The sequence below is a fragment of the Panthera tigris genome, chromosome E1 (genome assembly GCF_018350195.1).
Source record: "Panthera tigris isolate Pti1 chromosome E1, P.tigris_Pti1_mat1.1, whole genome shotgun sequence".
Classification (NCBI taxonomy): domain Eukaryota; kingdom Metazoa; phylum Chordata; class Mammalia; order Carnivora; family Felidae; genus Panthera; species Panthera tigris.
In genome coordinates, this window is record NC_056673.1 from 28,168,052 (window position 1) to 28,180,544 (window position 12,493).

Sequence of the window (12,493 nt, forward strand, 5' to 3'; positions counted from 1 at the left end):
TTTATGGTACCCTGAAGGGTAAATACTGCAGCTCCTGACTGAGTGTTTTCCTGCCACTAGGGGGCTAGGTTTTCCTTAGCTGTTAAAACTCTAGAAAAAAGTCCCACTTTTTTTTCAGAGTTTTGGCAAACCCTACAGATGCTTCCTTGGTATTTTCCTTTTGGATTTAAGTTATTTCCCAGGATGTTTGAAAGCATAAATATCCTGGGAAATCAAATTCAAATCCATAACATTGAAATTATATACTTGAATAATCTTCAAAGGTTAAAGTGTAAGAACCTGTTTGCCTAACCTATATTGGAAGTGATAAGAATATGAATTTTATATGGCCATCTTAGTCATGTCTGGCTTTTTAAATCACTGGAACTGTTAAAATGATGTAATTCAGAAAACATCAACCCTTACATGTGTACTAGAACTAGAATTCTGTCCATTATTTCAGGTTTTTCCTTCCATGTGCAAGATTTAATGGCTTAAACTGCATAAGATACTAGAAAATATTTATTTTTAGCATACCTTTATGAACTTCTGACATTTAAAATTTTTTTTCATGTTTATTATTTTGAGGGGGAGGAAGGGCAGAGAGAGAGGGAGACACAGAAACCAAAACAGGCTCCAGGCTCTGAGCTGTCAGCACAGAGTCCTACATGGAGCTTGAACTCATGGACTGTGAGATCATGTCCTGAGCCAAGGTCGAACACTTAACCAACTGAGCCACCCAGGTACCCCCCGAACTTCTGACATTTTAAAAATCAGTAGTCAATAATAGATAAGTTGGGAAACATTGCAATGAATTTTTATAACACTTAGGCTGATTTACTTTCAAAGATTATAGAATAAGTTTTTTTTAAGTAATTTTATTAGCATATACAAAATATGAAAAATGTGGACATAAAAGTAGAAAGCTGCCATCTTATAACAAAGACAAAAACATTCATCAAATGGAGTTCTAGTAAAATTAAAGTGTTACATTTTAGGAAGAAGAAAAGATTTGGGAAGTATTGTGGTACACTAAAGAGCATGTGGGGGCACCTGGGTGGCTCAGTTGGTTAAGAGTCCAACTCTTCATTTTGGCTCAGGTCTTGATCTCATGGTTGTGGGACTGGTGCTGGGTGTGGAACCTGCTTGGGATTCTCTCTCTCTACCTCTCCCTCTGCCCCTCCCCTGCTCTCACACTCTCTCTCTCTCAAAAAAAAAAAAAAAAAAAAAAAAAAAAAAAAAAAAAAGAAAAGAAAAAGAAAAAAGAAAAAAAAGCTTGGGCTTTGGAGTTTGATGCTGACCCTGTCAATATCAGCTTTGTGACTTTCAGCAAATTATTTAACATCTCTGAGCTTTAGTTTCCTTATTTTTGTAAAGTAATGTTAATACCTCATTCAATTGTTGTTTGGATTAAATGAAGCAATATATGTAAAGCACCTACTACTGTGCCTGGAACATGGTAGGCGCTCAATAAATGTCATCCTCTGTTTAATCCAAAGATGTGATGTGTTATAACTGATTCTCATTCATTCTGGAGAGTCTCTCTCTGGAAAAGAGGAAACTCAACCTATTATTAAGACTGCATCTGCCTGGGTGGCTCAGTCGGTTGAGCGTCCAGCTTCAGCTCAGGTCACGATCTCGCGGTCCGTGAGTTCGAGGCCCGCGTCGGGCTCTGGGCTGATGGCTCAGAGCCTGGAGCCTGCTTCCGATTCTGTGTCTTCCTCTCTCTCTGCCCCTCCCCCGTTCATGCTCTGTCTCTCTCTGTCTCAAAAATAAATAAACGTTAAAAAAAAATTAAAAGAAAAAAGACTGCATCTGTGGGGCACCTGGGTGGCTCAGTTGGTTAAGCATCCAACTTTTTGGCTCAGGTCATGATCTCACGGTTCATGGGTTTGAACCCCATATCGGGGTCTGTGCTGACATCTCAGAGCCTGGAGCCTGCTTCAGGTTCTGTGTCCCCTCTCTCTCTGCCCCTCCCTCACTCACACTCTGTCTCTCTCTCAAAAATAAATAAACATTTAAAAAAAGAAAAAAGAAAGACTGCATCTGTAAGTGTAACTATCCCAATACAAAGAGTTCAATCTTTTTATGGTATCCTAACTGTAAAGAGAAAACTAGGAAAACCTACTTTTTTAGTTAAAATAATGGCATTAGCTATTTATTTTTTGATTGCTTACTGTATTCCAGTACTATTCTAAGTGCTTTATGCCTATTAGCTCATTCATTCCTCACAAGAAACATACTAGGGTATGTACTATTATTACCCCCATTTTAATAAGATGCAGAAACTGAGGCCCAAAGAGATTAACCTTGCTCAAGTTTATGTAGCAATTAAGATTTTGGTCTTGGATCCAAATTCTTAGTAATTTCTTTAAGTGGTTAAAACATGTTTGCCTGGATTTTACTGGATGCGTTATATAATGGTAAGAACATTTGGACAGTATTTCACTTATTTTATCCTTAAAATCACACCCTCCTCCAAATGTTTGTTACTATTAAAATATTTGAAACAATTATTTTGGAATTCCAAACATGTTCTGATATTTTCAGTAAAATGAAATTTTTTTTAATGTTTATTTTTGAGAGAGACAGAAACAGAGCTTGAATGGGGGAGAGGCAGAGAGAGAGGGAGACAGAATCCGAAGCATGTTGCAGGCTCCGAGCTGTCAGCACAGAGCCCGATGCAGGGCTCGAATCCACGGACGGTGAGATCATGACCTGAGCCAAAGTCAGATGCCCAACCAACTGAGCCACCCAGGCACCCCTTCAGCAAAATGAAATTACATTCAATAAGAATAAATATTTGGTTAGAAAGGTGACAAAATGTTTAGGTGCCAGAGAAATCATTTAGAAAAGTAGACATGACCCTTTAAAATGACTTAAAAATTTTTTTTTAAGTTTGTTTATTTTAAGAGAGCGAGTACAAGCAGGGGAGGGTCAGAGAGAAGGAGAGACAGAATCCCAAGCAGGCCCTGCATCATCAGCACCAAGCCTGATGCTGGGCTTGAACTCATGAACCATGAGATCATGACCTGAGCCAAGATTAAGAGTCAGACGCTTAGCTGCACCACCCAGGCGCCCCTAAAATGACTTTTTAAATTGGTTAATTACCATGTTGTTGTCAACAAATAATAGCACCTGATTGTACTAAATCTAATTTTATTGCATCCCCAAAGGAAAACGTTTGGAATTTTTCTTTCCAAGTTGAAAGGGGAGTGCTTTAAATGCTACACAGGTTAACTTGGTTGATGCCTCTTTTCTGTTTGAATTTGTCCCAGCTGTACTACAGTGCTGCTCTCCTTCTACCCACATGGACGCTCTAAGTAGTTGTGTGACTCCCACTGCCTCTTCCTATGCACACTGCAACTACTTCCAGGTAATATTCTTGGAACAATGGACACACTCTGTACTTCACGTGTAATACGATTGACCTTGCACAGTTTTAAAGTGTAATTTTATCTGAACGAGTAGCCAGAGGTAAGCTGTGGATTATGGCTTCAGTTTTCTCAATTCTAAAAAAAGGGAGTTGATATGAATGGTGTCTGAGGATTCTTCTAGGCCTGCACTGTCCAAAACAGTAGGCACTAGCTACATGTGGCTGTTTAAATTTAAATTAATTAAAACTAAATAAAATCTACAATTCATTTCTAGTGCTCAAAGTCTCATGGCCAGTGGCTACCAAATTGTACAGCAGAGATAGCATTTTCATCATTGCTGAAAATTAGTTTGAACATTGCTGTTCTAGGCTCTTCTATGGTAAAATGAATACCAGGTAAATTTTAAAAGTGTATGTCACTATTAACAGATTCTTCCAAGATAGTACAGATAATTACTTTTTTTTTAATGAGAAAGGAAAAATGAAATAAAAAATGAGAAATTTAAGTGGTGATCCCCTTTTGCCCCCATATTGTACACACTATATTTTAATTATTTTCTGATTATTTACTGTTAAGCAATTGCATTGATTTAAGTGTTTTAGACTGCTATTTCTAGGATAAGCTAAGTTCCATGCTTTGTCTTTTTATGCTATAATTGCTTAAAGATTGGAATTATGTGTTTGCCTTTGATATCATCCAGTTGAGGTAGCTTCTGTGTTAACTGACTGAGCCACCCAGGCACCCCTATAGCTTCTGTTTTAAATGCTTATTTATTTTTGAGACAGAGAGAGAGAGAGAGAGAGCGCGCATGTATGTGTGCACAAGCGGGAGAGGGGCAGAGAGAGAGGGAGACACAGAAACTGAAGCAGGCTCCAGGGACCAAGCTGTCAGTGCAGAGCCTGACATGAGGCTCGATGCGGGGCTTGAACCCACGAACTGTGAGATCATGATCTGAGCTGAAGTCAGATGCTTAATCGACTGAGCCACCCAGGCGTCCCTGAGATAGCTTCTAAGAGAATATCTTACTAGTGGCATTCCAGTATGTAAAGGAACATTACTTTTTTGTGTTTTTTTTTTTTTTTTGACAAAGCTACATAGGAAGTCAGATTGTTGTTCAAAGAGTATAGAATCAGATCAGATGGACTTAGTTGGATATTTTTAAAGGCAGGTACCATCGGGCATGATAGTTCAGTCTGTTCATCTTCACTAGAGGGACATATCTGTCCCACAAATTAGATGTTTTTATTTGTGGATCCAGATGCTCTCTCCCTTGGATCATGCTGGAGATTCTCTGACAGTATTTATGTCTTGATTATGTTTATGTTTTAAATAAATTTTTAAAAATATCTTTAGAAGACCTTTTCTTACTACAAAGACAATACATGTTACAGGAAAATAAAGATAGGTAGACATAAAATTTTTTAAATGGAAAAAAGAACGTGTTTTAGGTGTCATTCTGGAATTAAAGGATTTGGTTGGATTGCAGATATTGGTGAGAGTGTGCATGCGTGGTCAGGATAGCATAATGGTTAGGAGCAAGAGCTCTTGAGCTAGGCAACCTATGTTTGAAACTTGGATATGTCAGTTATTTCATTGTGACTTTGGGTAAATTACAGAGTTTCTCTGAACTTCAATTTCATCATTTGGAAATGGAGATGATCACATTTTATAGACCTCTTAAGAGGAATACTGTATATGAAGTACTTTGCATGTGCTTGGCACATAGTAAGAACTCAATAAATGGTGCTATTGGCTACAGTAAAGTGGCTTGATGCTTACACCATTTAAATTTACATTATTTGGCATTAATGTCCTTTGAATAATTGACAGTCTTTGTAGTGTGTTTGGCAATATCAACCCATTACATGTTTTATTTAGTTGTTACTCTTTAGTATTTACGTTCATAGCTTGAGATTATTTATCACTAAACATGTAATTGTATGTCTACTCTGTGCAAAGTACTAGGTATAAGAGAATGCATCTTAAAGGTATAAAGGATACATCTAAAAGTGACAGCTATTTTTAATCTATTGTTTTATTATTAAAAATAAACAATCTCAGGAACCAAAGGACATTCGATATTCCATCCATTTTTTCCCAGATCATTTGGAACAGAATATCAGTACCTCCCCCTGAATGTATAGAAGCATTGGTGGACTTGTGAGCATCCTGTGTTTGAAATTTCACTACTACATTCCTAAAACAGTATATGATAGATATAAGTGATGTTTTTGTCTGTCAACTTTTATGGAAGAATTTGGTATATAGACATTTTATCAGCAAATAGGTATTTGAGTACTATAGCTTTTTGATTTTGTATACTTTAACACTGAAAATTATTGGTCCTTTCCAGTATTGAACTTGGCATAGTGGTTGACATCTATTAGTTGCTAAGTAAATGTTAACAATAGAATTGCAGCTACCATTGCTGAAAAGTTGATTGGTGTTCATGTTGTTTCAGTGAGCTTTAGTTAAATTTAATCTATTTGTTTAACACTTATGAGCCTAAACACTGTTGCTTTCCTCCTTAATCTCATATTCAATTTTCTATCCAAACAGTCCTATTTTCTCTTTTCCCAGAATCCTCCAATGCAATCCTCCTATCCAGTTGAATTTCTGCCTTCTAATTGGCCTTGCAGTACTACTGATGAAAATAAAAAGACAGAAGTAAACCTAGAGGCTGTTTTTCAGATAGTAGATGAGTTGCATTCCTCCCCTAAATTGGAGATGGTGAAGGTGGAGCCTGTTGAGAATCAGTGCCCAACATCTCAGTCTAACAGAGGCCAGCATATCGTAGCTAATTCAAACAACAGCAATCCATCTTCCACAAGTCAGGCTAGCCAGCTGGAGCCACTTACTCCTGTAGGCTCAGACATTACATCTTTTGTAGTCGGAACAGAACAAGCAATTACCTGCTCTCTACCACAGTCACCTGAGTACATCTATACCATCCACACAGCTCAGCCTGTTGAAAATACTACAGTGCAGGAATCTGCAGCCATCCAACAAGCTCATGTCAAACTGAAGGAGCAGCTAAGTCATAATCCATCTCCATCTTCAGTAGTATTTGTGCAAGAAGGGCTACCATTCAGCACACACCAGGTAAGGGGGCAAAGAAAAAATCCTAATAAAGCTCAAAGTACCTAGTGCTTCTTGCTATAAACTGGTCTAGTGGAGAGTTTGTCCACCTTTAATTTGGGTTTAATACTGGTTCATTATGCTTTCCAGAAGGATCATGTCCCAGTGATTCTGCACAAAAAATTCAGAAGTAACCTTAAGCCCCAGACGTGTTCTTACTATGTTATGGTCTGAAGTCAGCCTCTAGAGAGGCAGTCTGAGCATTGTGGTATAAAACTTACTTTCATGTTAAAAGCATCCCTTGAGTTTTGCTTCCTATCTTAATTTGAATGGACAAGGTGTGCCTGGCTGATTCAAATCCACTACTCAGAAGGGATGGTTTATCTGACAGATAGTATCAGGACTTTCCAAGCTATTTGTAGCCTGGGGGTAAAGAGATGGTTAGAAGTCTGTTCATAGTTTCTTACAGCATTATTGAATTCTTATTTCACTTGTGAGCATACTGTGTTTGAATTTCCTTACTAATATCTACATTCTTAAAGCAGAATTCTGACTAGTTTGAGAGACATATTCTGAAGGTAGAAGCTAATTCCTTTATTGTTTATGACCAGAAAATGAATAAAGTTGATTCTAAATAAAAGCACATCTAAATTACAGTCACTTTTTGTGAATTAAGTATTTTTCCTACTTTAAATTTTTTTTCTTGATCTTAGCCTGATATATATTTTTAAATTTTTTTTTTCTTTAATGGGACTGAAAATATTGTCACTGTTAGATTCCCAAGATAACTTTTAGATAGTTGTGTTTTGTTTTTGTTTTTTAATTAAAAAAAAGTTTTTTATTTTGTTTATTTGTTTATTTTGTGTATTTTTGTTTTGTTTATTTATGTTTCTTTATTTTTGAGAGAAAGAGAGAGTGCAAGCAGGCGAGGGGCAGAGAGAGGGAGACACAGAATCTGAAGCAGGCTCCAGGCTCTGAGCTGTCAGTGCAGAGCCCAACATGGGGCTCAAACTCACGGACAGCGAGATCATGACTTGAGCAGAAGTCGGATGCGACTGAGCCACCCAAGTACCTGATAGTTGTTTTTTAATGCATTCTTTTTTAGCTCTAATTTTGGATCCAAAGTCTTAACGTATCTATCAACTCATTGTCCTTTTTGAGTCCAGCTGTGGAAATCCAGTATATCATGTGTTAAAATAATATTTATAAATTCAGTAGATCAAAGATAGGCCCATTGTGTTTCAAATGTGTTGTGGAAAGAACATAAAATTTGTCTTTGTTCCTTCATAGTTCACATCCAAAATATTATATTTCATACCTTAAAATTGCATTTATAAAGTTACTTTCTCTTTAAAAAATATATTTGAACAACAGCTGTTAAAAGTTGTGTTTTTAACTTTTAGCTTTATTTCATTATATAGTTTCATTTAAAAAAAAATTTTAATGTTTATTTTTGAGAGAGACAGAGTGTGAGCGGGGGAGGGGCAGAGAGAGAGAAAAAGACAGAATCTGAAGAGGCTCCAGGCTTTGAGCCATCAGCACAGAGCCCGACGCGGGGCTCGAACTCACAAGCTGTGAGATCATGACCTGAGCCGAAGTCGGATGCTCAACTGACTGAGCCACCCAGGTGCCCCATATAGTTTTATTTAAAATAAATTCATAAAGAAATAAGAATATTTCAGAAGTTGGTCATCTTTATGAAAGGATTTGACATTCCAAAGAAAACTTAGGAACTCTAAGAAAGAAACTCATATCTCATAAGCAGAACAGATCTAGATTTTGTAGGGGTTGAAGCTTATACAATTTTGAGAGCTTCTCTAAGACAAAGAATACAAAATTAGTAGAATAAAGTGTCCTCAGCTCCACTGACATTATCCAACAGGATTATGCCTATGACCATCTCAATGTTACCAATGGGGGTGGAAATCTGATGGAAGAGATACTAGAGTGGAAAAAGATAGTGGTCTTAACCAGTTGTAAATTTGTGTGTGTGTGTGAATTGTACCAAAAAAAAAAAAAAAAAATCAACAAGCTTCATGGTTAATCTTCCTCTGATCATAAGTAAATGTTTTAACTCCATATACATTTCAGTGGTTTGTGTATAGGGAAATAGATATCTTACAAATGAATATTCAGATTAGCTCAACAAAATTAAACGTGGTATCATTCATAAGAATGAAAAGCCTTTACAAACATGTTTGTTGTATCATGTGTCAATAATAGAACTCCTCTGATAAAATATCTTAACTTTTAGTAGATATTTGAGGGAAATTCATAATAATTAGTGGGTTTAATATTTTAGGTGGATGCCAGTATAAAATGCCAGACCAATCCACCTGAGGATATCTTGCCTTCAGAACAGATGGGATTCCTCATTTCAGAAATGGGCCCTGCTAGCAAGCCTAGTAAAGACACAGGTTTATCCACTCCAGCCAGATACAGAGAGCGAAGAAGCAACTCGCAGCAAGGAAAGTCCCCTGGTAAGGATTACTGTGCTCAGAATACTAGAATTAGAACCATGGTGTAAAATAAATGTATGAATGACAGTTTTTTTTTCTGAGCCTTCATTTTTTTTATTCATAATTGTATGATACTTATCACATTGCTTTTTTACATAACTGTAATTTTAACTCTATATGTTTTCTTAATTGTCCTTATAAAGTATGTAAAAGTTATTTTCCTAATATTGCATGTAAAAATTTGAGCTTTCAAAGAGCTAGAACATATTAAGTAAAAACACAGGAATTTGGGTTATTTAACTTGGAGAAGGCAAAGATGAAGGGTGATTTAATCACTGCTTCAGATAGATGCCAAAGACTTTGTAATTATTGATGTACTTGTTCTCTTATTAGCAGACTGTAGGATAAGAGGGAATATACTTAAAATTGTAGCAGTAAAGAATTAGATAGTCATTAATAACATTATCCTGAACACATTATGATAATAGTATCAAGAGTGGCTTTTGCAGTGGCATTGTTTTTCCTGTAATTTATAGGAACCCAAAATTAATGATTGTTTTAGGCACATAGAGTTGGTTCTATTGTTTGTAAGGCAATTGGACAAAACCATTTTTTAAGAAAATAGTAACATCTAATAAGACATGTTTCTTTATGTGATTCAAAAACAAGTCATCAGAGTCTTCAATGGCCAGCTTTAATATTCTCAAATTGTATGCATGTCAGAGGCATGCAATCCAGGTAGAATTAATCAGGTCAGACAATCATTTTAGCCATAAAAAATTTAAAAAATATTGAGAAATTATTTGAGAATTTCTCCAAAAAGTAAACTAATAGTGATATGGTCAAGATCTTGCTCAGACTCATAGGGTTGTTTCTGCAAAACACCTTTTAGGCAAAGAACTATCCTGATCACTACTCTTATTCATTGGACTTAGCTTGTACAGTCACTTTTAGTTGAATATATATGGTCCAATCCATGATAAAAGATTAAGAGATTAAGATTCCTTACCACTAGAGATGTTTAAAACAATGGCATAGACTTTGAAGGTGATTTAGAAAAGGACAGGAACTAATATTTGTGCATACCCATTTTTAATGCCATAACCAAACTTAATGAAAGTGGTATTGTCATCATTTTGAAGATTGGGAAGTTTAGGCTTGGAGAGGATTAATAACTTGTTCAAGGTCACACATTAACTAATGTAGCTAATATTCTACTCACAATCACTCTGTTGACTGTGTCCTTACATAAAGGACTGTGTCAAAACATAAAAGTTTTTAAGTTTGATGTAGTCCAATTTGTTTTTTGTTTTTGTTTTGTTTTGGATTTTGTTTTGTTTTGTTTTGCTTTTGTTGCCATTTCCAAGAGATCATTGCTAAGTCCAATGTCATGAAGTTTTTCCTCTGTGTTTTCTTCTAGGAGTTTTACAGTTTAGGTCTTACATTTAGGTCTTTAATCCATTTTGAGTTACTTTTTGTATATGATGTAAGATAAGGGTCCAACTTCATGCTTTTGCATGTGGATATACAGTTTTCCCAACACCTTTTGTTGAAGAGATGGTCCTTTCCTCATTGAGTGATCTTGGTGTCTTAGTGAAAGATCATCTGATCATATAAGTAAGCATTTGTTTCTGGTTTCTCTATTCTAGCCCATTGGTCTATTTGTCTCTCTTTATGCTAGTACCATATGATCTGTTTAACCTCTCAGTTCTGCCCTTGTAGCACAAAACCAGCCATAGAGAATATGTAGATGAACAGTTATGGTGATGTTCCAGTGAAGCTATATTTACAAAAACAGGTGCAGGGCCCAGTTTAACCCAGTGGTCATAATTTGCCAACATCTGAATTAAACTAACAGCTTCTTTCTGAACAGCAATAATGGAAGCCAGAAAAGGGTAGAATCACATTTTATTTTATTTTATTTTTTTCAACGTTTTTTTATTTATTTTTGGGACAGAGAGAGACAGAGCATGAACGGGGGAGGGTCAGAGAGAGAGGGAGACACAGAATCGGAAACAGGCTCCAGGCTCTGAGCCATCAGCCCAGAGCCTGACACGGGGCTCGAACTCACGGACTGCGAGATTGTGACCTGGCTGAAGTTGGACGCTTAACCGACTGCGCCACCCAGGCGCCCCTAGAATCACATTTTAATATACTGAAAGACAACTGCAACCTCAGAAGTCTCTACCCACGAAAATGATCATTCAAGAATGAAGGCAAGACAATGAAGACATTTTCAGATAAACACAAAATTGAGAGCATGTGCCACACCAGGTCAACACTAAAGGAAATTCAACTGGGTGTTCTTTTTTTTTTTAAGTTTTTTTTTTTTCTTCTGAGAAAGAGAGAGAGAGCAAGTAGGGGAGGGGCAGAGAGAGGGAGAGAGAGGACCCAAAGTGGGCTCTGTGCTGACAGTGTGGGGCCTGACACAGGGCTCAAAGTGGGACTCAAACCCATGAACCATGAGATGGTGACCTGAGTCAAAACCAAGAGTTGGACACTTAACTGACTGAGTCACCCAGACACCCCTACAGGGTGTTCTTCAGGCAGAAGGAAACTGTGGTAAAGGTATTGATTAATATGGGCTTTGATGAATCAAGAGTAGGTACTGTAGTTTCTAGGATAATCACCAACACAATAGAAATAATCCAAAAGAAGGCAGGAAAGGGGGAAGGAAGGAAAAATAAAGAAGACAATGAGAAAACAAATAATACAATGGTTGACCCAAATTCAACCAATACAATGATTATATGTAAAACTTTAATTCAAAGGCAGAAATTGCTAAAGTGGATAAAAGAACAAACTCCTACAATAGACTGATTATAGGAGACACATAGGTTAAAAGTAAGTGTATGGGGAAAGATATAATATGCAAACAGGAAGTATGAGAAGCCTGGTATGGTTATTTTTAAATATCAGATAAACAGCCTTTAAGACAGAGTATTATAATGAGAGTCTGCTTCATAATGGTGGACAGTTAATCAGTGAAGCATATCAACTATAAATGTGTTTTTGTGTAGTAATAGAGCCTCAAAATATATGAAACAAAAATTGACAAAAGGAAAAACAGGCAATGCCCCAATATAGTAGGATATTTTAATACACCATCTAAGTAATTGATAGAATAACTAGACAAAATATTAGTAAAGACATAGGAGATCTGAACAACATAATCAGCCACCTTGATTTAATTGGCATTTATAGAACACTGCATCCAACAACTACAGAATATGCATTATTTTCAAGTGCACATAGTACATTCACCAAGAGATGTCGTATACTGGGCCATAAAACAAGTCTCAATAAATTTACAAGAATTACAGTAATACAAAGTGTATTCTCTTAATATAACAGAAGTAAATTAGAAATCAATGACAGTAAAGGAACCAGGGAAACCTCCAATATCCGGAAATACAGTGACATACTTCTAAACCATAACTCAAAAACAAAATCTCAAGAAAAATTAGAAAATATTTGGAACTGAGTGACAATGAAAATATATCAGTTTGTGAGATGCATCTAAAACAATGTTAGCCGGGTGCCTGGGTGGCTCAGTCAGTTGAGCATCGGACTCTTAATTTTGGCTCAAATCATAATCTC

At 36.5% G+C, this 12,493-nt stretch overlaps 1 protein-coding gene across 3 annotated transcripts in view; it reads left to right on the forward strand.

The window, feature by feature from the left end:
- Positions 1-12,493, forward strand: part of HSF5 (heat shock transcription factor 5) — a 43,483-nt gene that overhangs the window by 14,412 nt on the left and 16,578 nt on the right. For 2 of the 3 annotated variants that reach the window (XM_042967079.1, XM_042967080.1), the window contains exons 3-5: positions 3,258-3,355; positions 5,916-6,458; positions 8,737-8,914. In XM_042967079.1, the coding sequence (XP_042823013.1) occupies positions 3,258-3,355; positions 5,916-6,458; positions 8,737-8,914 (819 nt within the window). The remainder of the gene's footprint in view (positions 1-3,257; positions 3,356-5,915; positions 6,459-8,736; positions 8,915-12,493) is intronic. The other variant, XM_007086789.3, reaches the window with a different exon arrangement.